The sequence below is a fragment of the Pelobates fuscus genome, chromosome 2 (genome assembly GCF_036172605.1).
Source record: "Pelobates fuscus isolate aPelFus1 chromosome 2, aPelFus1.pri, whole genome shotgun sequence".
Classification (NCBI taxonomy): Eukaryota; Metazoa; Chordata; class Amphibia; order Anura; family Pelobatidae; genus Pelobates; species Pelobates fuscus.
In genome coordinates, this window is record NC_086318.1 from 317,275,021 (window position 1) to 317,297,884 (window position 22,864).

General features: G+C 45.8%; 1 protein-coding gene across 1 annotated transcript in view; it reads right to left on the reverse strand.

Annotated features, from left to right (window-relative positions):
• ARMC2 (armadillo repeat containing 2) overlaps positions 1–22,864 on the reverse strand; it is a 183,759-nt gene that overhangs the window by 81,032 nt on the left and 79,863 nt on the right. The window contains exon 7 of the mRNA XM_063443529.1: positions 13,059–13,166. Within this exon, the coding sequence (XP_063299599.1) occupies positions 13,059–13,166 (108 nt within the window). The remainder of the gene's footprint in view (positions 1–13,058; positions 13,167–22,864) is intronic.

Below are 22,864 nucleotides of genomic sequence, written 5' to 3' on the forward strand. Positions count from 1 at the left end.
AGCCTCTCCCTCTGAGCAGCACCTGGTGTAGCGGCCAGGTCCAACGTTATGGACGCCAGCCACTTCAGTCCCCAAAAACGTCATAATTGACGTAAACGTGCGTCGTCACGTTTTCGACAGACAAGTACATTTTGGGGTCATAGGTCCCATTTTAACCAACGAGCAGGCTTTGGAGGGTTTTTAAACCCAAACCTGCTAGGGTTCAGTGCCCTGTCATGGTTTCCACTACTTTGGTTATCCGAGAGCACGTTTGGTATATTGTTATCCTGGTTTTTGATCTTGGCTTGTTTTAACTATCCGTATTTCTGGTATCCCTGACCCTTCGGCTTTGTCTTCTCGTTTATGCCCCTGTCTGTAGCTTGTTTCTGACTATTCTTTCTACATTAAATCAGACCATTCTAAGGCCCAGGTAATACGTTTATCACTTTGATTTAATTGTGTGTGTTGAGCCACAGCTCCAACCTGACATTAGCAAAGCAAAGCATGCCCTCATGAATGGTAAGACACTTACAGGAGAAACCAAATTTTTTTTTATAGATTTTTGGTCATGTCAATATGTTTGGTGCCCAGAAAGATAAAATGTATGTTTTATTTGTTCTACATACAGACTGCTACATGTAGCACTCTATTAACCACTTCCTGAGCCGAAAAGGTCTCAGGAGGCAACCCGGTTTAGGCCAAAGAGTACAATGCACAAACATTAATTATGCTTGCTTTCACACTGTCCAGAAGTCAGTAATGTAAATTTGTTGGGCAAATGTGACAGACAACACTGCCTCCATCAAGTTTGGTGTTCATCCCTTATTTTCTATACACAGTAAGTTACAATAATGTAACGCTGTACAACAGGCATCAATTAAATATTATTATTTTTTTTAAGAAAACCAATCCTACTGACATGTTTATATATGATATATTTGTGCTGTACATTCCTGCATTCAAAATACATTTTGCCTAGTTCCTACCAATTACAAAGGCTTTATTGTAACATGCTTTACTCCTATAAATCTAGTAGATATTGAATTCTACTTGGTCTATGGCATATTACTGTACCATAAATGTAAAATTAAACACTAGGGGTGAAGTAAACAAGTAAGCAGTAATTTACTTAATAAAGAGTAGCATTTGCAACACAGCCACTACTCCTCAGTGTAGCGGTTATCCTGCCAAGTCTCTTTGCCAGTGCAAAGAGAAGTTTTGTCAAAAGTGAGAGCCCTCAAAAACTGTCTTCTCTACAGCCTGTAACGGACCGTTTCAGCAGACAAGGGGTTAAAATCCGTTTAGGCGATATGCCCCTTTCTGAGAGACAGGCACAGCTACTGCAGAACACCAAACTCCCGAACTGGATACAAAATAGCACTCCAAACTGGAACCTCACGAATAGCTGCTAGCAGACGAACAGGAAAAGCAGACATCAGCTTACACTCCTAGCAATCAATCTCCAACAGCATACAGTGAATCCCCCCAAGAACGAGACAAGGCTCCGTGTTGAGGGTCAAGCAGTGGTCTGAGGTGCTGGCACACCCAGCCTGGTTTTTATTACGGTTGTGCACATACAGGACACACCCAGGGGGAGGCATAAAATAACCAATCAAGTAACAGTACAACCCACACATCCCCTCCCCTCAGATAAGCAGTTAACATAATTATTACAAACAGCAAAAATACAGTTTTCACACATACTCTGTAACTTTAAAACCATACATCACATTCACATAAAAATACATATCCACAATCAATCCATTCAGGGGAACAACATATTAAAAATGTCATGAATCAGACCAGGGGTTCAAAAGTTAGTAAAAGTATCTTTTGGGCCCTGGCTGGCAGCATGGCAAAATCTGGCTCACACAGGTTTTACAGAGGCCTCTATCCTGGAGACAATGGGGGGAAGTAATCCAATTATCCAGGGATAGAGGCACATTCCATTGAGCACATGGTTACACAAAGACAGTAAAACACTTTAAAATCCATAAAGTTACTTTTTATACATTAAACACAGACATGTAACATATCCCCAGATAGCTCAGGTCTGCGTGCACATTATTAGGTGAATGGCACGCAGACCACACAAATACAGTTTAATTGCCATGGAGCCAAAGTCTTTGCCATAGTCTTTCATTATATGAATAGGCTCCATGGCATAGCTATCTGGGGGTATCACCGCTCACACAGGGCAAGTACCGAATGGCCCCACTGTGTTTAAAGGGCCAGAATGAGTGACATGCACTCTGGTATGGCCGAATACTGTTTTTAAAGGGCCCAATCTCCCAGGGACCATAATCACATGGCAAGAGGCTGGCAAGCAGTCCTCTCCAGGCCCAAGTGCGAAGGGCACTTCGTCACACATCTTCCCTTTGGGGGGAAGACTAAACAGGTACCTGACCTTCTGCCGGTCAGTACCTAGGTTAGTCGGGCAGCCCACCCACAGTAAACAGTTCACAGAGTAACCCCCCCACAATAAATGGTACTGGCCTGTAGGTTCCAGGTTGTAGTGGGACAGTTCAGCCTCCTCGGTCTCCCTGGCGCAGCTAGGCAGACAGCTGGGGTTACTAGGGGGGCAGAGGCCAGCGGCGCTCTGCTCTGCTGCCAGCTCTTCCGCTGGGTTAGCCTGCGGTAAATCAGGCTCTGGACCAGGGAAAAAGGGAGGGCAGAGGCTAGCAACACTATGCCCGGATGCCAGCTCTTCAGCTGGAAGGGGGTCAGTGGGTATCATAGGCTCATCCACTGCCCCCAGGACCTGGTCGGGATGTAGCAGGGGAGGGGAAGGCTTGCTTACCTCCTCCTGGTATCCCTGCGGGGAAGGTTGGGGATCTGGACCGCCCGTCGAGCATCCCTGTAGGACTGGCACAGAGACTGCGGTCCCATCTGTGCCAGTGTGGTTAGGGTTGTTTTCCCCCTCACCCGGTATCTCCTGCTGCGGTGGGAGGGGGAGGCCGGCTGCCCCCACTCCCCAGGACGCTGGTTGCTGTAAGGTGGAGGGATCCACCATTACCTCCTCCTGGAACTCAGGCTGCCGCTGGGAAGAGAGACCGGTTGTCTCCTCTACCTGTGAGATGCACTGCCGCTGGGGATCTGGGCCGGGTACCCAGCATCCCTGTAGGGCCGGTGGAGAGACCTCAGTCCCATCTCCACCTGCCATCTGTGTGTGTCTCCAGGACAAATCTATGAGGTCCACTACCTCAGGTACCTCTGGCTGGTGGAGGAGAGGGAGGCCGGTTGCCTCCACTCCCCAGGACGCTGGTTGCTGTAAAGTGGAGGGATCCACCATCACCTCCTCCTGGAAATCAGGCTGCCGCTGGGAAGAGAGGCCGGTTGTCTCCTCTTTGGCTAAACAGCCCGGTCGCTGGGGGGCAGGACCGACCATCCCTACCCCCTGTGCTGTATGTGCAGAGACCATCTGCACAGTTGTGGGGCTTACTGTCTCCCCCTGGTACAATAAGCTGCCGCTGGGGAGAAGGGGTAACCAGCTCCTCTCCCATACATACTTCCAGCCGCGGGGGAAGAGTCCTGCCGCTGGGGAAAGGAGACTGGGCTCCCAATTCCCTGTATATCACACTGCCGCTGGGGATATGAGCCGACCGCCCAGCATCCCTGTAGCTCACCTTGCCGCTGGGAAGGGAGGACGCTGCTCTCCTCTCCCTGCAAGGTACACTGCTGCTGGGGGACAGGACCACTTGTCTCTGCCCCCTGTAACTCAGCCTGCCGCTGGGGAAGGGAGCTTGGGCTCCCAATTCCCTGCAATACCGGTGGAGAGACCTTGGTCCCATCTCCACCTGCCGCCTGGGGTTCCTCCCAATAAATCTCAACAATATCTTCCCAGCTGAATGGGTCTGGAACTGGATCTGTCACCTTGCTGTCCTGCTGAATCTTCTCAATGGAGTGGACGAGAATTCGGTAGTCCTGCTCCAGTTCCCACTCCTGGGTTGCTAGGTGAGCCAGGTCTTGCTCAATTTCGTGAGTGTCGTCCCAGTCATACCTGCTCTCCCTCCACTCCAAGAGATCACCGAACCGGGCTTGTGTAGGGCTCCCAAACTCAGGCTCTGCAAAAGCCTCCCATAACAAGCCCGGACCATCAAACTCCTCTCCCTCTGGCTTGTCATGTTTGGCTGTCCAGGGCAGGTACTGTGCCCCATACCACCAGAGCGCCTGGTAGGCATCTTCCAGCCAAATCTCCTGCCATACTCGGAGCTCCAATTCCTTCACCCATTCCTCCAGGGGCTGCTCTCCCAGGAAGGGCATCCGCAGGGCCACTTGCTTCTGCAACCGCTGCTCTTCACTGGGGAGACTCTCACCCCGCTGGTATTGTACATTATCCAGGGCCTGGTACTAGATGCTTTTCCTTAATGCATCCCGGCGATCCAGGTCTTCCTCCTCGTATAACACTGCTGGTTCCATTCTGTTGCTTTTAGAGTCGCTGTACTGGGACATGCGTTGCCCCCACTTGTAAATAAAAAAAATGGTGTTTCCTGTAGCTGTCCTTCTGGCTGTAGGAACGATCCCACTGCTGCCACCAATTGTGACGGACCGTTTCAGCAGACAAGGGGTTAAAATCCGTTTAGGCGATATGCCCCTTTCTGAGAGACAGGCACAGCTACTGCAGAACACCAAACTCCAAAACCGAACTGGATACAAAATAGCACTCCAAACTGGAACCTCACGAATAGCTGCTAGAAGACGAACAGGAAAAGCAGACATCAGCTTACACTCCTAGCAATCAATCTCCAACAGCATACAGTGAATCCCCCCAAGAACGAGACAAGGCTCCGTGTTGAGGGTCAAGCAGTGGTCTGAGGTGCTGGCACACCCAGCCTGGTTTTTATTACGGTTGTGCACATACAGGACACACCCAGGGGGAGGCATAAAATAACCAATCAAGTAACAGTACAACCCACACATCCCCTCCCCTCAGATAAGCAGTTAACATAGTTATTACATACAGTAAAAATACAGTTTCCACACATACTCTGTAACTTTAAAACCATACATCACATTCACATAAAAATACATATCCACAATCAATCCATTCAGGGGAACAACATATTAAAAATGTCATGAATCAGACCAGGGGTTCAAAAGTTAGTAAAAGTATCTTTTGGGCCCTGGCTGGCAGCATGGCAAAATCTGGCTCACACAGGTTTTACAGAGGCCTCTATCCTGGAGACAATGGGGGGGAAGTAATCCAATTATCCAGGGATAGAGGCACACTCCATTGAGCACATGGTTACACAAAGACAGTAAAACACTTTAAAATCCATAAAGTTACTTTTTATACATTAAACACAGACATGTAACATATCCCCAGATAGCTCAGGTCTGCGTGCACATTATTAGGTGAATGGCACGCAGACCACACAAATACAGTTTAATTGCCATGGAGCCAAAGTCTTTGCCATAGTCTTTCATTATATGAATAGGCTCCATGGCATAGCTATCTGGGGGTATCACCGCTCACACAGGGCAAGTACCGAATGGCCCCACTGTGTTTAAAGGGCCAGAATGAGTGACATGCACTCTGGTATGGCCGAATACTGTTTTTAAAGGGCCCAATCTCCCAGGGACCATAATCACATGGCAAGAGGCTGGCAAGCAGTCCTCTCCAGGCCCAAGTGGCGAAGGGCACTTCGTCACACAGCCAACTTCATAACATGGAATTTACACTGCTGCATTATCAGGGCCGGCCTTAGGCATTTTGACGCCCTGTGCGAAAAATCTTCACAGCGCCCCCCCTCCCCCCCGTCATCCATGTATGCTGTAATGTTTGTGTTGTCTGTGTATGTGATGACTGTGTGTGATATGTATGCTATGTGTGATATTTGTAATAGGTGTATTAACAGTGTGTGATATGCGTGTATTGGTTGTATGTGACACACACACACACACACACAGAGTCAGACGGCCATCCACACACACAGGAAGACATCCACACACACACACACACAGGCAGACAGTCATACACACACACACACACACACAAAGGCAGACAGTCTCACACACACACACAGACACACACAGGCAGACAGTCAGTCATACACACAGACACAGACAGTAATACACACAGACACACACAGAGGCAGACAGTAATACACACAGACACACACAGTCATACACACACACACAGGCAGACAGTCATACACACAGACAAACACGCAGACAGCCATACACACAGACACACAGAGGCAGACAGCCATACACACAGAGGCAGTCATACACACAATCACACACACAGAGGCAGACAGTCATACACACAGAGGCAGACAGACACACACACACACAGAGGCAGACAGTAATACACACAGACACACACAGAGGCAGACAGTCATACACACAGACACACACAGAGGCAGACAGTCATACACACACACAGACAGACACACACAGGCAGACAGTCATACACACACACACAGACAGACACACACACACAGGCAGACAGTCATACACACAGACACACACAGGCAGACAGTCATACACACACACAGACAGTAATAAACACAGGCAGAGAGTCACACTCACCTGACAATCCCACAGTTACCTGTGGAGTTCATTGTGGAGGCAGTGCAGCTCCTGGTGACTGTTTGGTGGGGAAGCTAGGACTCCTTCCTGCTTCCCCTGCAGCAGTTTCCCGGCGCTTTTAGCTCCGCCCCCGCCGCACGGTAAGCTCCGCCCCCGCTGCAAATTAAAAAAAAAAAAAAATTTTTTTTTTTTTTTTTTTTTTTAAAAATCCACGGCGCCCCCTGCTCCATGGCGCCCTGTGCGGCCGCACAGCTCGCACACCCCTAAGGCCGGCCCTGTGCATTATCAACCAATGTAATAAGAAAAATGGACAGTGGGGATTGGGTTTGCATTAGAGTTTTTGTGAAATTGTTCAAAAAATGGTGTGACAAAACCACTGGGGCTGTAGTGATTATTTTCCTTCGACCACTCACTTAATACAGACAACTACAATTCATGTAGTAAAACAATATTACACATGTTCTATGTTTATGAAAGACTGCAATCTTTATGACAGTCTTTCCAACAAAACATCTTTTGGCTATGCAAGTTGATTACCAGGGTTTTTTCTAGCTTTGAGAAACGCCAAAGTAAAACATGATGACCCCTATGCTAAGAAGGACATATCCCCACTAGCTAAGCAATGAAGAAGGGGATACATTACAGCCCCTCTGCCCAGAACATCCCTAGTGACTGTCACCTGGGGTAGTACCATCTTCAGAGAGATCTGAGGCTCCCCAAATCATGGGATTCAAACCCCAACGTCCCGCTACCAACACCACCGATGATAGCAATCACAGATATAACAAAAAGATCAAAGAAGAGCTCAAGAGGTCAAAAGAAAATAAATTTTATAACATGACAGGAGGCTTCGTATTTTGCTTAAGTCTTTCTTTACTTAAGCTTCACAGCAGCACTTTTTAACATAGGATAACCAATCAGAAAAAAGTAACAGGGTATAAAACTCCCTCCCAGTGATGTCACTTCCTCTTTCTTTGCTGCTTCACACCAGTACAGGTCAGAGTGCCACTGTCTCCTACTCTCTGTGGTTTATTCATTTATTTATTTTATCTGTTTCTCACATACTTTTGATATTATTATTGTGGCATATGTCTGCTGGGATTTAACTATTTTAATTAAAATTCTCTTCAGCTTATTTTTCCTATATCTCCTGCTACTTAATACATCCCGTTTTATATTGTTTTATTCTTTATTCTTTTATTCTCTGTTTTTTACTTTACTTTCTTTTGCCTCATTTAGCCCGGGTTGCGGTCGGCAGTCTCCCCCATTTTTCCCGGGCTTTCTGGGCCGTGGAGTACACCTCCGACGACCCTTAGTGCGCACGGCAGCCATCTTGGATCTCGCGCACTGATGCGAGATCCAAACGGCCGTTTGTTCCACTCCTGCGCATGTGCGAGGTCGCGGCGGCCATTTTCTTGGAGCCGCGACCTGCGCTCATACTGGTTGTGCGGCGGCCATCTTGGTGTACAGCTCCTTGTCGCGGAACCAATTATAAATTATAAGATTCTACTAACTATTCCCTATTGCATTTTGGACACTATTTATGCCGACCAGTGGATCCCACACTTCCTGGTGGGTTCCACTCCTTCCTCACCTAAGGGGATTTATATACTGTAATGCCTGTTACGGTCATTGTTGTGCTGTGCTGACTCCCCTGGTGGTGATTTGAAGATACTGCATACAATTTTTTTATGCCATTGAATTAATTTAAAACTACTATCAAAACTGTTATTATTGGGGTGAGCCCCACACCCAATTCCTATCTATAGTTGCACTGGGGTATTTCCCCCTCATCGCATATGATATTTATCAGCCTATTCTATTAATCACATTCCACTGTGAATTTATAAAGGGTAAACCCCTAAGAATTATTTATGATTGCTGTTATGATATACAGCCCATGATTGGCCCGCTTTGTCTGTGCCACCATACCTCTTCACGGGTATAAACAACTATATACATACACACCCGGAGGTTATTTATGCTGGATGAACCCCAGCTTAAGCTTGCACTTTGGATTTAAGATATATTATTCTATATATAATACAGCCTTGATATACATTCTATTACCGGCCTGTTCTACCCCAAAGGTGCCAATACGATTACTACGGAGGCCACATACCAGGCTAAAAATCTGCAAGCTCTCATAAACGCGGCTGTCGCCGCTTCACTTGAAAAGGCCCTGGCTCGGGTGCTGCCCTTAGAGCCCAAGGAACACAAAATCTCTGATCCCCCGCTTTCTGCCAAAGAATCAGAGGATTCCGCTTCCTCAAGACGGAATCTCTCCGCATCCTATAACGCTATTGGAAAGGGGATGGGCCAGAACCACTCAAACGTAAGGGTAAATGCCCCAGACAGGCGGACACTAAAGAGAAACACTCTGTCCAGCCTACTCTGTCGGAAGAGGAGGAAGACGCTTTTGCCCTACATCCCTTAGCCATTCTAGATGAATGGCAAGCCGACCACTCATCGGATGATGTAAGGGACTGGCCTGAGGCATCCTTCGGGGGAACACCTTTTCCTCAAGATACTATTAGTGACCCCACACTAGAGCATACGGTTCCTTCTGGATTAGGAGACGCCTAAGCAGAATGGCCAAGACCTACCCTACCAGACAAGGTCGCTATGACCCCAGAATTGACACGCTGCTTTACACATACCTAGCCAGAGCTGGCCGTGACCCTAAAAAGGGCATTGAACGCAGCTTATGCCTCACCCAGGACAAAATGATGGTTATCATTGCAAAAACAATTTTACTGGCTGATGAGGGACCATTGGACCCAACTGTAATCGGAAAATGGGCACTACGCTCCATATGCCTGCTGGGCAATGCAAATACATCCCTCTGTACAGAGCGTAGGAAAGCAGTGCTGCTGCGCATGGACACCAAACTGTCCGACTTGGGAGCAAAAGAATTAGGCCCCAAAGCCAAGGGTCTACTATTTGGAGAACCCTATAAAGAATTCCACAAACATGTAAATCTATACGCCACACTGAACAAGGTGCAGTCACCCATAAAAAGAGTGTTTCATCAACAACCCTTTCGGGTTTTTGGCAGGGCTGGCTGTACAAGGGGTCATACAGCCAGCCGTTTCTGGGCCACGGGCCAACGCCAGCGACCTCACACATCACCATTCTTCCCGAACTTACACCCAAAGGTCGGATAGGGGAAGAGGAAGCAGAGCTGTCACACACGTCTCTGCTCGATTCAGAACTACGATCCCTACTCACAAAAGGAGCGATCCAACTCGCCCAAAACGATGAGGGCTTTCTCAGTTCTATCTTCCTGATCCAGAAGAAGTCAGGGGAACTCCGCCCGGTCATCAACCTCCGCCATCTGAATACCTTCATGGTGTACAAGCATTTCAAATTGAAGGCATACATCTCCTCCGAGACATACTTCGGCCAGGCGATTGGTTCATCCGACTCGACCTCAAGGACGCATACCTCTCTGTGTCAGTACACCCAGCCAGTCGATGCTTCCTCTGCTTCCTTTGGAACCACCAGACCTTCCAATTCACCTGCCTACCATTTGTCCTCAGTTACGCACCAGGGTGTTCCACCAAACTGCTCAAGCTGGTTACTGCACATCTTCGAGCCAGGAGCATACGCTGCCTAATCTACCTCGACGATCTCTTACTATTTTGCGAAGACACATCCAGACTGCGATTTCAGACGAACTACACATCCTTATTGCTCGAATCCTTGGGGTTCATTATCAACCAGGAGAAGCCGTCACTTTGCCCATCCCAAATGGTCCAGTTCCTCGGCTTTGAGATTGACTCTTCGACCTGTGTTCTCCGCCTGCCTCAATACAAACTATCGGCGATCCGGAAAGAAGTACGTAATACTCATCGACAGGTGGATATACCTCACAGAGGTTTAGCTTGTATTGTGGGCCTCCTTTCCGCTCCCATCCAGGCAATCTACCCAGGACCCCTACACTATCGGGCCATGCAACGCCTAAAAGCTCAATTTCTTCGAGCCCACTCGTCGTACAACCAGGGGGTCCCGACTACCACCGAGGTAAGGGGAAAAACTCCGTTGGTGGCTCCTCCACATGTCTGCTTGGAATGGCAAACCAATTTCGACTCCACTCCGGACTTCGTAGTAGAATCAGATGCGAGCCTTCGAGGCTAGGGTACAACTTGTCATACGACCTCCACTGGGGGACCCTGGACAACTGCAGAACACTCATTCCACATCAATTGTCTGGAATTATTCGCAGGCTTCTTCGTAATCCGCAGTCTGGCCATTTACCTCTCGTACTGCTGCATTCTCCTTTGAATGGACAATATCTCAGCCGTCCAATACATCAACAGATGGGGCGGGGCCAGGTCTCGCACACTTTCAGAAGTGACGAAAGACATCTACTATGTCTGTTTTCAACGCAACATCATGCTTCGAGCGGAATACCTTCTGGGAGAGACGAACATCAGAAGCGGATTGGTTCTCCCGACATTGGAGAGACGACAGCGATTGGCGCCTTCACAGATCAGTTTTCCTTCACATCTCAAAACACAGGAGCCCATTTGTGCTGGACCTGTTCGCCTCCCAAACGAACTTTCAAGTCCCACAGTTCTTCAGCTGGCTACTAGACCCAGAGTACTTGGTATTGAATGCCTTCCTACAGAGATGGACGATGACTGGGGCCTACGCCTTCCCTCCTTTTGCAATGATCCCGAGAGTCCTTCTCCAGATTCGCAGACAACTAGTCACGCTTGTACTTCTCCCCACTCTGGCGGGGCCAAGTATGGTTTCCAGACCTTCTAGACCTCTCCTGCCGACATACTCTCCTTCTGCCGTCATTGCCCAATCTCCTGGAGGTAGGAAGACCACCTCCAATTAGTGGCTTGGACTCTTTTCCGGGGAGCCTGGAACTTCAGACGTTTATCGCAGAGATCTAAGGAACTCCTCTGGAATTCTTGGGCTCCTGGAACCAGAAGATGCTACCTCTTCTCCTGGAACTCTTGGTGCAATTGGGGCCTGGAACGGGGTACTGATCCCCTTACAGCCCATAGACAATTTATCTTGATTCTCCTTGCATACCTCTTTGACCTCGGCCGCTCCTATCGGTCCATCAACGTTGCCCAATTGACCATCTCGGCAGCCCATGTTCCTCTACATGGAGTTCCAGTTGGCCAGGACCCGTTGGACTGTAGACGGGGCCTTAAACTGACTCGCCCTCCAGCACCGAAGTCTCACACCTATGGGATGTTAACATCATGATCTGTTTCCTACAGGCTTGGCCGAGCAACGAAGACCTTTCTCTCCGCCAACTCTCAGCAAGGTTCACCCTGTTACTACACTTAGTTTCTTTCCGCTGAGTATCTGATGTTCGGGCATTCGACCATGACGCCATCACAGAAGGTGTCACTTTTATCCTATCCAGATAGACAAAATCGAACACCTCTGCTGTATTTTATCCTTATTTCCCTAACCATCCAAAATTGTGTGTAGTCTCGGTTCTCTCTCGCTATCTATCTATCTCTCACCTCCACTCTTCGTTCATCTTCCTCCAGTCAGCTATTGGTCTCATACGTTCGACCACATAACCCAGTGTCAACCATGACTCTGGCCCGTTGGGATAGATGGTTACTTTCCCTGGCAGGGATAGAAGCCTCCTTCGGAGCCCACTGCTTCAGAGGTGCGGTGGCATCAGGAGCGTTCAACGCTGGAGCTTCTCTTCGGGACATTTTTCAATCGGCAGACAGGTCCCGGGAAGAGACATTTCGCGATTTCTACTTTCGTCCAGCTGTACAAGCTTCCTTAAATCCTACTTGGGGAGCGTTAAAACAGCAAAATACGAAGCCTCTTGTCATGTTATAAAATTGTAGATTATGCTAGCTTTAGTGTACCTATAATCTTAATTTTATTAATGACAGGAGGCGAGTATTTTCCCACCCTTTTTCTTCCCCCCCTAGTTTGTCACCTCTTTAGGTAAGTTTATTGAAGAGAAGGGTAAGTACATTTTGACTTACTTGAATATTTTATAAGGTATTTTACTCTACGGGGTGGGAGGTTAGATATGATGTCCCATGTATACTTCAATATATGAATTAATACGAATTGATGGCATTGATTTTAGAAGTCCATTTCGTGGATTAATCCTCTGTTTCGACTCTGCTCTCTCGTTTCAGCGTAAAGCTACCTAAAAAGGACAAGCCTAGCTCCTGTCCCTCTCAAGTATGAACTCTCCTCGTCTGGTACGCTGAGATTCGCATCCGGTTCACCTACGGTTGCCCTGTTCCTGTTCATTTCGCAGCCAGAAAGAGGAAGTGACATCACTGGGAGGGAGTTTTATACCCTGTTACTTTTTTTTTCTGATTGGTTATCCTGTTACTATGATAAAAAGTGCTGCTGTGAAACTTAAGTAAAGAAAGACTTAAGCAAATTACTCGCCTCCTGTCATTAATAAAATTAAGATTATAGGTACACTAAAGCTAGCATAATCTACAATTTCCCCTCATTTACGAAGTTGACTAGAATTGATTACTACAGTAACTAATTATATGCAGTATTGCATTGCTGAAGAAATATCCTACCTTGCTGTGCCGTCTGCAAGTCCTGCAAAATTGGAAGAACCTTTTCATTCCAGTAGATCGTTTCATCTTCAGTCTCGGTTTCATTCAATGTAGATTCTGATTCTGAAACTATATAGCACAAAATGAGTCAGTTTAACACTGATATGGGAAATGCGGCAAAAAAATAAATACATCTATTTCTCACTTTGGTAATTAGATTATCGTCAAAACCCTTTCCCTACAATGCATTTATACATAAAATGGATCACTATATGCAATGCCGACCATTCTTCCTAATTTATTCAGTATGAAGGGGTATCACAAATTAGTTGGTCCAAAATTGTTTCACTTTCAAATTACATCAAAGGTTATGCTATTTCTGTGATTGAAAATGCAATGACATGAGAGATTTTATTAAGCTTCTCAAATGCTTAACTCTTTTAACAGACAAGATAATAGATAGATAGATAGATAGATAGATAGATAGATAGATAGATAGATAGATAGAGTAAATAACACAAATTAAACACAAATAAAAAGTGTTATATATGGCTAGAATAGTGAGGATTTTATATGATACGTTTTGATGAGAGTAATATTTTTCAGACAGGTGAATGTAAAATGGCTGTTAAAAAAAAACAAAAAAACAGGTGGTCCTTACTTTGCGACCTACCTGTTTTGCGATGGCTTTCACTAACGACCAGCTCCCTAGCGTGGGGATTCAAGGAAACTTCCCCGAACATAGCTTAGAGGGATTCTCTGCTTTTCTGCGTTTGTCTATGTTCGGGGAAATTTTCCCAAACATAGACCAGCACTGGTGCACATGCGCCTCACTTACCGACTAACTCGTTTTACGAACAGGTCGTAAGAACGGAACTTGGTCATTAAGTGAGGAGCATCTGTACGGAATTATAGGGATTATTAAAAGGAACACAATAGTCACCAAAACATTTCTAGCTTAATGAAGCAGTTTTTTGTGTATAAATCATGCCCCTGCAGTCTCACTGCTCAATTCATTGCCATTTAAGAGGTATATCTGTTTTGTTTCTGCAGCCCTGTGACTGACATTGCCTGCATGAAATAAAAAACGGTTTTATTTTCAATCAGATGTAACTTTTTTTTTAATTTTAAATAAAAAATCTCCTGCTCTATAAATTGACCTTTAATTATATACAGGAGGCTCCTGCAGGTCATACCAAGCTATTAACAGAGCAGGAGATTCAAAATTAGATTTTGCAATTAAGGAAGTATAAACATTAGATGACTCCTGACAGGAAGTGTTTAGGAAGGCTGTGTATGTCACATGCATAAACAAAGTGATTTAACTCCCTAACGGCAGATAATTGAGCAGTGAGACTTCAGGGGCATGATTTATACACCAAAAGTGCTTCATTGGGGCAGCAAATAGCATCATATGAAAAAGAAACTACAGTTTTTGACATGGTTTTCTATCTACCTATCTGTAAGCTGTTTTTCATGACACAGTAATTTCTCACTGTGTATCACTTGTTCATACCAGTATGGCATAATTTTTTTTTTTTAATCAAACAAACAAAAACATCTTTAGGATATTATTGTTATATTACATCTCTTTTCTAATGCTTGAGCATGTTCACATATTGAAATTTTACAGAAACGTGGAACATAGCTTCTTGGTAGTTATTCAGGATGTCTCTGATGGATTAAAGCTGTATTCCTGGCACTTTAGCTCCCTTGTGCATCCCTCGATCCGAAGTCACTAAGGCATTCCTATAGGGAAATAACTTATGCAGAGTCTAAGGATGTCCAGCATCAGTTACTGAACCAAAAGTCTGTTAACAGCAGGAAGCGCCTCTAGTGGCTATCTAGTAGACAGCCACTGGAGGCAGACTTAGTGCTGCAATGTAAACATTGAAGTTTCTCTGGCCCTAAAGTGCGAGTAAGCCCTAAGTGCAATTGGGATCCTGTACCGAGACAACTTCACTGAGCTGAAGTGGTCTGGGTGCCTATAGTGTCCGTTTAAATTGTTCAAACATACTATAAAGAAGCATTACCATGCTTGTTCTGTCACCAATAAGTAAGAAGAGATGTAATACAGCTTGCAAAGAACTTCTATACTCTGTGAAAACAGCCACGGACAACCTCAAAGCACAAAATGTATAAAATTAAATAAAAGTCATGTTTTTTTCCCCTAACTTCTAAAATTCCTGTTAGGGTTTTTATAGTTTCGACTCCTATAATTTAATGATTATCAGAAGAGTTGAACCCTACAAAAAACAAAGATGTATTTTTACATAATATTGCTGAAGTCCTCACAAAATTACTATAAGTTGAATTACCACCATAGATATAATAGAAGTTTAAGCACTTAATGAAATGACTTTAGATTACGAAAGTTTATATCACCTCTAAAAGAACACGTTCTCTTAATTTGCTGTTTTTTTTAATTCTTTTGTTCTAAGTCATTTTGTTTTTGCCATGTGAATAAGCATGAGACAAGTGGTTTTGTATCTATCATTTTGGTTTGCAAATAATGAACAGGAAACTTAAACAAATGAGCAAAGAATTAATGCCGGAGTTACTGCGGTCTCTGTGGTGTACTTACAATTACTCCTCAGAATGGTCACCCAAAAATAATAAAGTGTGTTGCACTACCCAGTCTCCAATGATTGGCTACTGTTTTTAGCAGGAAGGCTCAGGAGCCTTAGCAACAATGCAGCAGCATAGAAGCCTCACCCACACATTTAACAAAGATATCGCTTGGTTCAATGCTTATGAAGCTATCCACCACAAAAAGTAAATAGGTCTACTAGGTGATTGCCAAGGCAGCAAAATAAAGCTAGGTACAGTATAATCTTGTTTAAACTCAGAAGGCAAACAAAATCGTCATATGTTTAGAAGCACCTTGGTATTATAATATTGAGAGCTGGCAGAATTAAAGGGGTACGGTAATTATTTTTTTCTGCTTTGTGAAATCACTCAAAATAATGCACATATGCCTTTATGAAGGTAATTTGAAACAATGAGCAACTGTGAAACTGATGTAAAAAAACTGTCAAAATGATGTGTTTCAATAATGGAAATGGACCAACAACACAAAATGCTGTCAATCTTCTCAGAAGTACATAGTACTTCAGCAGCCGAATACAATCTTTTAGCAGATTTTTTTTTTAGTCAGGAGGAGAATGAGAAATGAGAAACATGAAAGAGAGGACAGGAGCAGGGGAGTAGTAATACAGAGACTGTCCAGAGGCAAACTAAAATCTAGAAATGGCCGAACATAGAGACTGACAGAGGGGGGGAGGGAGGGGAGAACCCAGGAGATTGAAGATGGGGTTAATGGGAAAACAGCAACATGGGGGAAAAATAATATATCTATAAAGATACTAGTAGGACAGAGGCAAGAGGCTCATGTTGCTAATTTTTAGTGACTAGTTACTGCTCATTACCATGCCTGTTGCCAACATTGGCATGTAGCATCCCTTTCCCTACTGCAACATCTCACAACTAGGGAGTTGCTGCCACTAGTGAAACCCAGTCACTAAGTAGAGGTCAATGGCTCTTGTTTTCTATAGGAACTTTTAAGCAGTACTTGGCTGTGGCAAAAGCAGCCACTTTAAGACTATGTTGTTTAAATATGTGTGTACCACTTTAAGAACCAAGCGTAAGTATGTGTAATATGGTTCAGGTGAACTATAGCGTTCGTATGCTGGTGGCATGAAAACCGCCAGCATTCATGCAATTGTTTCATGAACAGTGAATTTCAACACTGTTCGTGAAACTAACAAACTACCGAAGGGAGACCACACACAGGAGGTCGTGTGGCTCCCATTAAGGATTACAACATTGTTGCAATTGGTAATTAAGAGGATTCAGGGTGGCCGTCATTCGGCTACCGACCACGCGGTGGTCGGCCATCTTAGATCCTTTGTTAGTCCAGCGGTATTTGGTCGCCGAGCGCCTGGAACTAAAATCGGCTACTCGGCGGCACGAATACCGCTGGACTTCCAAGCCATTCGGGAGCCCCGGTCCTTCGGTAATGTGTTTCCCTAAGGTCAATCGGTAGTTTGAATGTAACTTAGAAATAATGTGTGTTTCGTGCGGCGTTCGGTTATTTAAGCTGGGATCTGAGCAGTACTTTCACGAAATGTGCGCTCAGACCCCAGCTATCTACCGAACGTCCATTCATTTAAATCTAACGAATATTATAAAAGTTATGTATTTTCATGTAGAATATTGGTTCTGCTGTACGGAGGGATAAATCCACTTAACTGTATATTCTAGTGGGAGTATCCCTCTCGTACAGCAGTGCATGATGGGAAAAATTTCCAGGTTGTTCAGTTCCCCATGTAGTCCCCTACTGTACAACCCCTGTAATGTCAGTAGGGAAACCCCTTGCATGGGGAATCCCATAAATACTGTGACCTGTGATTAAAGGCTCAGTTGACTCCCAGCCTATGTGTCGTCTAGTTCTTGGGAGGGAAGGATTCTTATAACGCTACCTGGATAATTGCATGCTGTATCTGCCTACTGGGATTATTACCTGCTTTTCATGTCTACCAGCGGAGACCCTGTGGATTATACTACCTCTTCGCTACAATTGGTGGCAAGCGACGGGATTTCAACTACCCAGCAAAGCAACTTTCGGCAGAAATTCTAACAAACAGATGAAAAGAAGCAGCAATTTGTGAGTTTACTCATTCGGATGAAACCGGAACCCAGAAACACGTGGAAACTCATGAACGGCCGGTGAATGGGCACGAATTATGCACTTTTAAAGCAAAGTACTTTGAGGAGTTACTGGAGGCAAGAGGAGCAATAGCCAGCAACAAGGCAAAGGCTATATTAATCGCAGAGCTAATGGAAGGAGACAGAGCCGCAGCTGCTGCAGCACCTCCAAGGGAGGAGGAGCCAACATAATTTGAGAAGGAATACAGGAGCAGGGTGGCTCTACTTCCAACAACACCATCTGACGAGAGGCCTGACAGGATTTTTGCAGATGTGCAGGAATACATCATGCTTCGGAGGTCGCAAATGAACCAGCAAACAGGGGAAAGAGCCACAACGCCTGTTAACAACCTTCCAGGGAAAGCTAAAATTCCCTACCAAGCTTTTAAGAGCTATTCGGAAGCGGATGGTGGGGTAGATGACTACCTGCAGGACTTTGAAAGGTTGTGCCAACTACACAACATCAGTGAGGCCGACCAGGTACCGCTATTAGCAGGGAGATTATCTGGGCGCGCAGCAGAAGCGTACCGGGCGGTGCCAGATGAGGACAGCACAGACTATAACAAGGTGAAACAGGCCATTTTAGCCCGGTATGCGATTACCACAGAGGCCTACCGCTTAAAGTTCAGAGACATTCAAAAGACTACGAAAGACACCCACGTAGAATGGCACATCGCCTACAACGCACTGCAAAGGGGTGGTTAGAAGCTACACAAATTAGCACCATGGAGGACCTGTTCCAGTTAATGGTCATGGAACAGTTCTTCAAGGGGATATCGCCTAAACTACAGGATTGGGTCAGGGACCGCAAGCCACAGACCCTGCAAGGGGGAACCAACCTGGCGGATGAATACCTGGATACCCGGCATGACCACCCCATGCACAACCAAACCACCTACAAACCTACCCCGACGACACCCGCTGTGACTTCCACGTTCCAGCCACGACCTGGGGTAAGCCAAAACACTTACAACCCCAGGTACCCTGCACACCCTCCAATTCGGTGTAACCAGCAGGAGGAATATCCAGCGAGACTGTCCCCGCAACCGACCCAGACCCAGTTGGAATAATGCAGCACCCAGCAACCGAGCAGCCGTACACTAAATGCAAGTGGAACCATATCGAGCACCCGAAACCATCGCTCCCCGGGAAGAACCGCTGGGGACACTGCATGAATTAAACCCCATTCAAGCTGCCTCTGACAACCGACAAAGTCATCGACAAGAGGTCCAGATGGAAGGGAAAAAGGTACAAGGACTTCGTGACTCTGGGGCCACCTTAACACTGGTCCGGAACCACCTGGTCCCTAAGAGCAACCTAATGGGAGAGCCATTTATAAAGTACCGACTGCCAAGGTACATTTGAATTGGGGAGCGGGGCATGGCAATGTGGAGATGGGGATGATGCAGGACCTACCCGCTGACGTCATTTTGGGCAACGACTTGGGGGAGCTGACTTCAGCTTTTGTTCCTCAAACCGCAGTACAAGAGGCGTACCCGGTTGTGACCCGGCAGCAGGCCCGCACCACAGCTCCGCCTAACCACTCTGAGGCTCAGGTAAGCAATGTACCCTCCATGCCTAATGTCACGCCCTGGGCATCCCCCCTAGAATTTGGTTCTGAAGTGGCCCTGGACCCCTGCTTGAAGATTTACAAAGATCGCAGTAATAAAGACCAGGCAGGATTTGAAGGGGAGAGATATACCTGGGACAAGGGGCTGCTGTACTGTCACGCAGAAAAGGTAGTGTCCGGGTCTATACCCATACCTGTTACAAATTGCTATTTGTAACTGGCCCTTTAAATGAGAAATTGCCCTCTCTTCTGGAGACAATGGAGAAGTATTCCAATTACCTCCCAGGACACAGACAAGACTCCATTATGCACATGGGGACACAAAGACAGTAAAACACTTTAAAATACATAAAGTCACCTTTTACACATAACACACAGACATTTCACATATCCCCAGATAGCTGGGATCTGAGCGCACAAAACTACCGAATAGCGCGCAGATCCTATTCACACAGTTCAATTGCCATGGAGCTAAAGTCTTTCCTATACTCTTTCATTATATGAATAGGCTCCATGGCATAGCTATCTGGGGTATCACCGCTCACACAGGGCAAGTACCGAATGACCCCACTGTATTTAAAGGGCCAGAATGAGTGACATGCACTCTGTTAGGACCGAATACTGTTTTTAAAGGGCCCAATCTCCCAGGGCCATAGTCATGAGGAAGGAGGCTGGCAAACAGGCTTCTCCACAATCCAGGGAAGCAGGGCAGAAGACGGTTGTGGAGTCTGCGGTGGCTGTGGTGTCCAGTGCGGTGCTTGTGGTCCTCGGCGCAAGCTAGGAAGCGTCCATCAACGGAGGGTACTCGGTCGGAGTACACGGAGCTCCGTTACACATACCCATCAAGCAATTAATAGTGCCTCGGAAGTATAGACTAGAGCTATTGCGCATTGCCCACGACATTCCTCTGTCTGGGCACTTAGGGATTAGCCGTACTAAGCACAGGCTGACCCAGAACTTCTTCTGGCCAGGGATCTCACAAGATGTCCGGCGATATTGCCAGACCTGTGATACCTGACAGAGGGTAGGGAAGAGGGGATACCGATACAAAGCCCGGCTCCGCTCTCTTCCCATAATTGAAGAACCGTTCCATAGGGTGGCGGTAGATATTATAGGACCCCTATCTAAACCCAGCCCCTCCGGCAAGAAATATGTCCTGACCGTGGTGGACTATGCCACCAGGTACCCTGAAGCAGTGGCCTTAACTAATGTGCACGCAGAGACGATAGTGGATGCCCTGATGCGAATATTTTCCGGGTGGGATTTCCCAAGGAAATTATTTCGGATAGGGGCACCCAGTTTACCGCCGAAGTGGCACAACAACTCTGGAAGATATGTGGAGTTCAGCAGATATTGAACTCTGCATATCACCCCCAGTCCAATGGGCTCTGTGAACGGTTTAACGGAACACTTAAACAGATGATCCGTACGTTCGTAGATACACAGAAGGACTGGGAAAGGTTTCTACCCCACTTACTGTTTGACTATAGGGAAGTAACCCAGGAATCCACCGGGTTCTATCCTTTCGAACTATTGTTCGGGAGGAGAGTGAGGGGCCCCCTGGACTTAATTCAGGAACACTGGGAGGGAGAAGAGACCATTAACGGCACCCCCATCGTACCTTATGTGCTGGAGTTTAGGGACCGCCTGGAGGTGCTGACCCAGAACGTACGCGGCAACCTCCAGGCGGCCCAACAAAGACAGCGCAGATGGTACGATAAGGGAGCCAGGGACCGCAGCTTTCAGGTGGGACAAAAGGTGTTAATCTTACCGAAGTACCGAAATGGGACGGCATGACCAGTTTTGGTGTGGACTACCGGAGGCTCAACGATAAGACTACCTCAGACACCTACCCTATGCCCCGGATAGACGAGACCTGTGATTAAAAGCTCAGTTGACTCCTAGCCTATGTGTCGTCTAGTTCTTGGGAGGGAAGGATTCTTATAACGCTACCTGGATTATTGCATGCTGTATCTGCCTACTGGGATTATTACCTGCTTTTCCTGTCTACCAGCCGAGACCCTGTGGATTATACTACCTCTCCGCTACATTGGCTACTTAGCTACCTCTGCTGCTAACTCAAAAAATATAACCGCAGCCTCTGTTCTGGTGTGAAGAGGTTAATGACAGCTATATCCCAATACAATATGTTGAATTAAAAATTCTTGTTCCGACCGGTTGCGGTATTTTACAGACAAGCCGCCACTTCCTGTCACTACTGTCCACCTGGAGTAATGTGTGCATGCGCAGGTTTGTGTTTCTGTACTTTACCAGCAAGTCGTTAATATGCAAGTGGGTGGTTTCAGTAACAGGGGCCATTATTATCAAAAGCTTACTACGATTTAGCAACCAGGTGGCAAACCTACTTGTAATTTGTAGTCACTACAAGCTATTGGATGTTGTTAAAGGAACACCAAGGCACTGTAACCACTACAGACTCTCTTATTTGTACATAACTTCATCTGAAGTAATATTGGCTCCATCACTACACATATACAGAGGTATTTGAACGCAGCATATTGTTTATCGTGAATATAAGTGTATATACAAACACAAGAGCACCTGAGCAGTTTGCATAAGTCAATTATTCACTCACATGACCCACACAAATGTGACACTTTTCAAATAAAAAGGTAAAAGAACAATACAATCAAAACCAAAGCAATCATACAGCTTAAGCTATAAGCAGAACAGTGTGACACTTGCCAAATAAACATCACCCACATTTGTTCTTTAAGCAGGATATCCTGACAAATGATCATCAAAATTGTGATAAAGCATGTATCTAGATTCAACACAAAGTAGCTAGACAATGCCTACCACCATGTTATCACACTGAATAGTAACAGGATCAAAAAGTCTCTATAACAAGGCTTCTTAATCTTTTGTAGCAAATTACGTACATGGTAATAACCTGACAACGTATTCCATGATAGCACAATACAAGGACCCATTCTTAACTATATAGAAATATGAATTAACAAAATGTTTTATTTAGATCCCCTCCAGTGTTAAAATGCTCCCCAATGTACAGGACAAGGCAGTGCTGGTGCTACAGTTTATAGACACTCAAAAACCCCCATACACAGAAAATAAGATACAGCAAATTGTACAATAAGATACAAAAGGATGAGGGAATTAACAGACACAAAACCTAGCTTGACCATTTTTATGTCTCACAGCTCACTCACTCAACATACATAAACCATAGTGTTTTAAGGGACAACTGTCATCACATTTTCACTTCTTGTTTTTTAAAGTGTATTAGATTATTATTGATCGATGTCACTATTCTAACAGCTGAACAGTTATGTTGGGTCTTATTGCTGCTCAATATAACTTGCCTGCTGCTGCATTTTTACACAGAGCGAACACAGCATTTGTGCACTTCATAACAGCAACAGGCAATCCTGTCTGTATGTGTCTGCCTGCCCCATGCAGCAATTAAAATTAAAGCTAATTATGTGTTAGCTTCATGATTTCTCCCAATTTGCTCTCTTCTACCTTAGACAGAATGGGAACAAACTGTGTGTGCAGGCAGCTCTCAAAG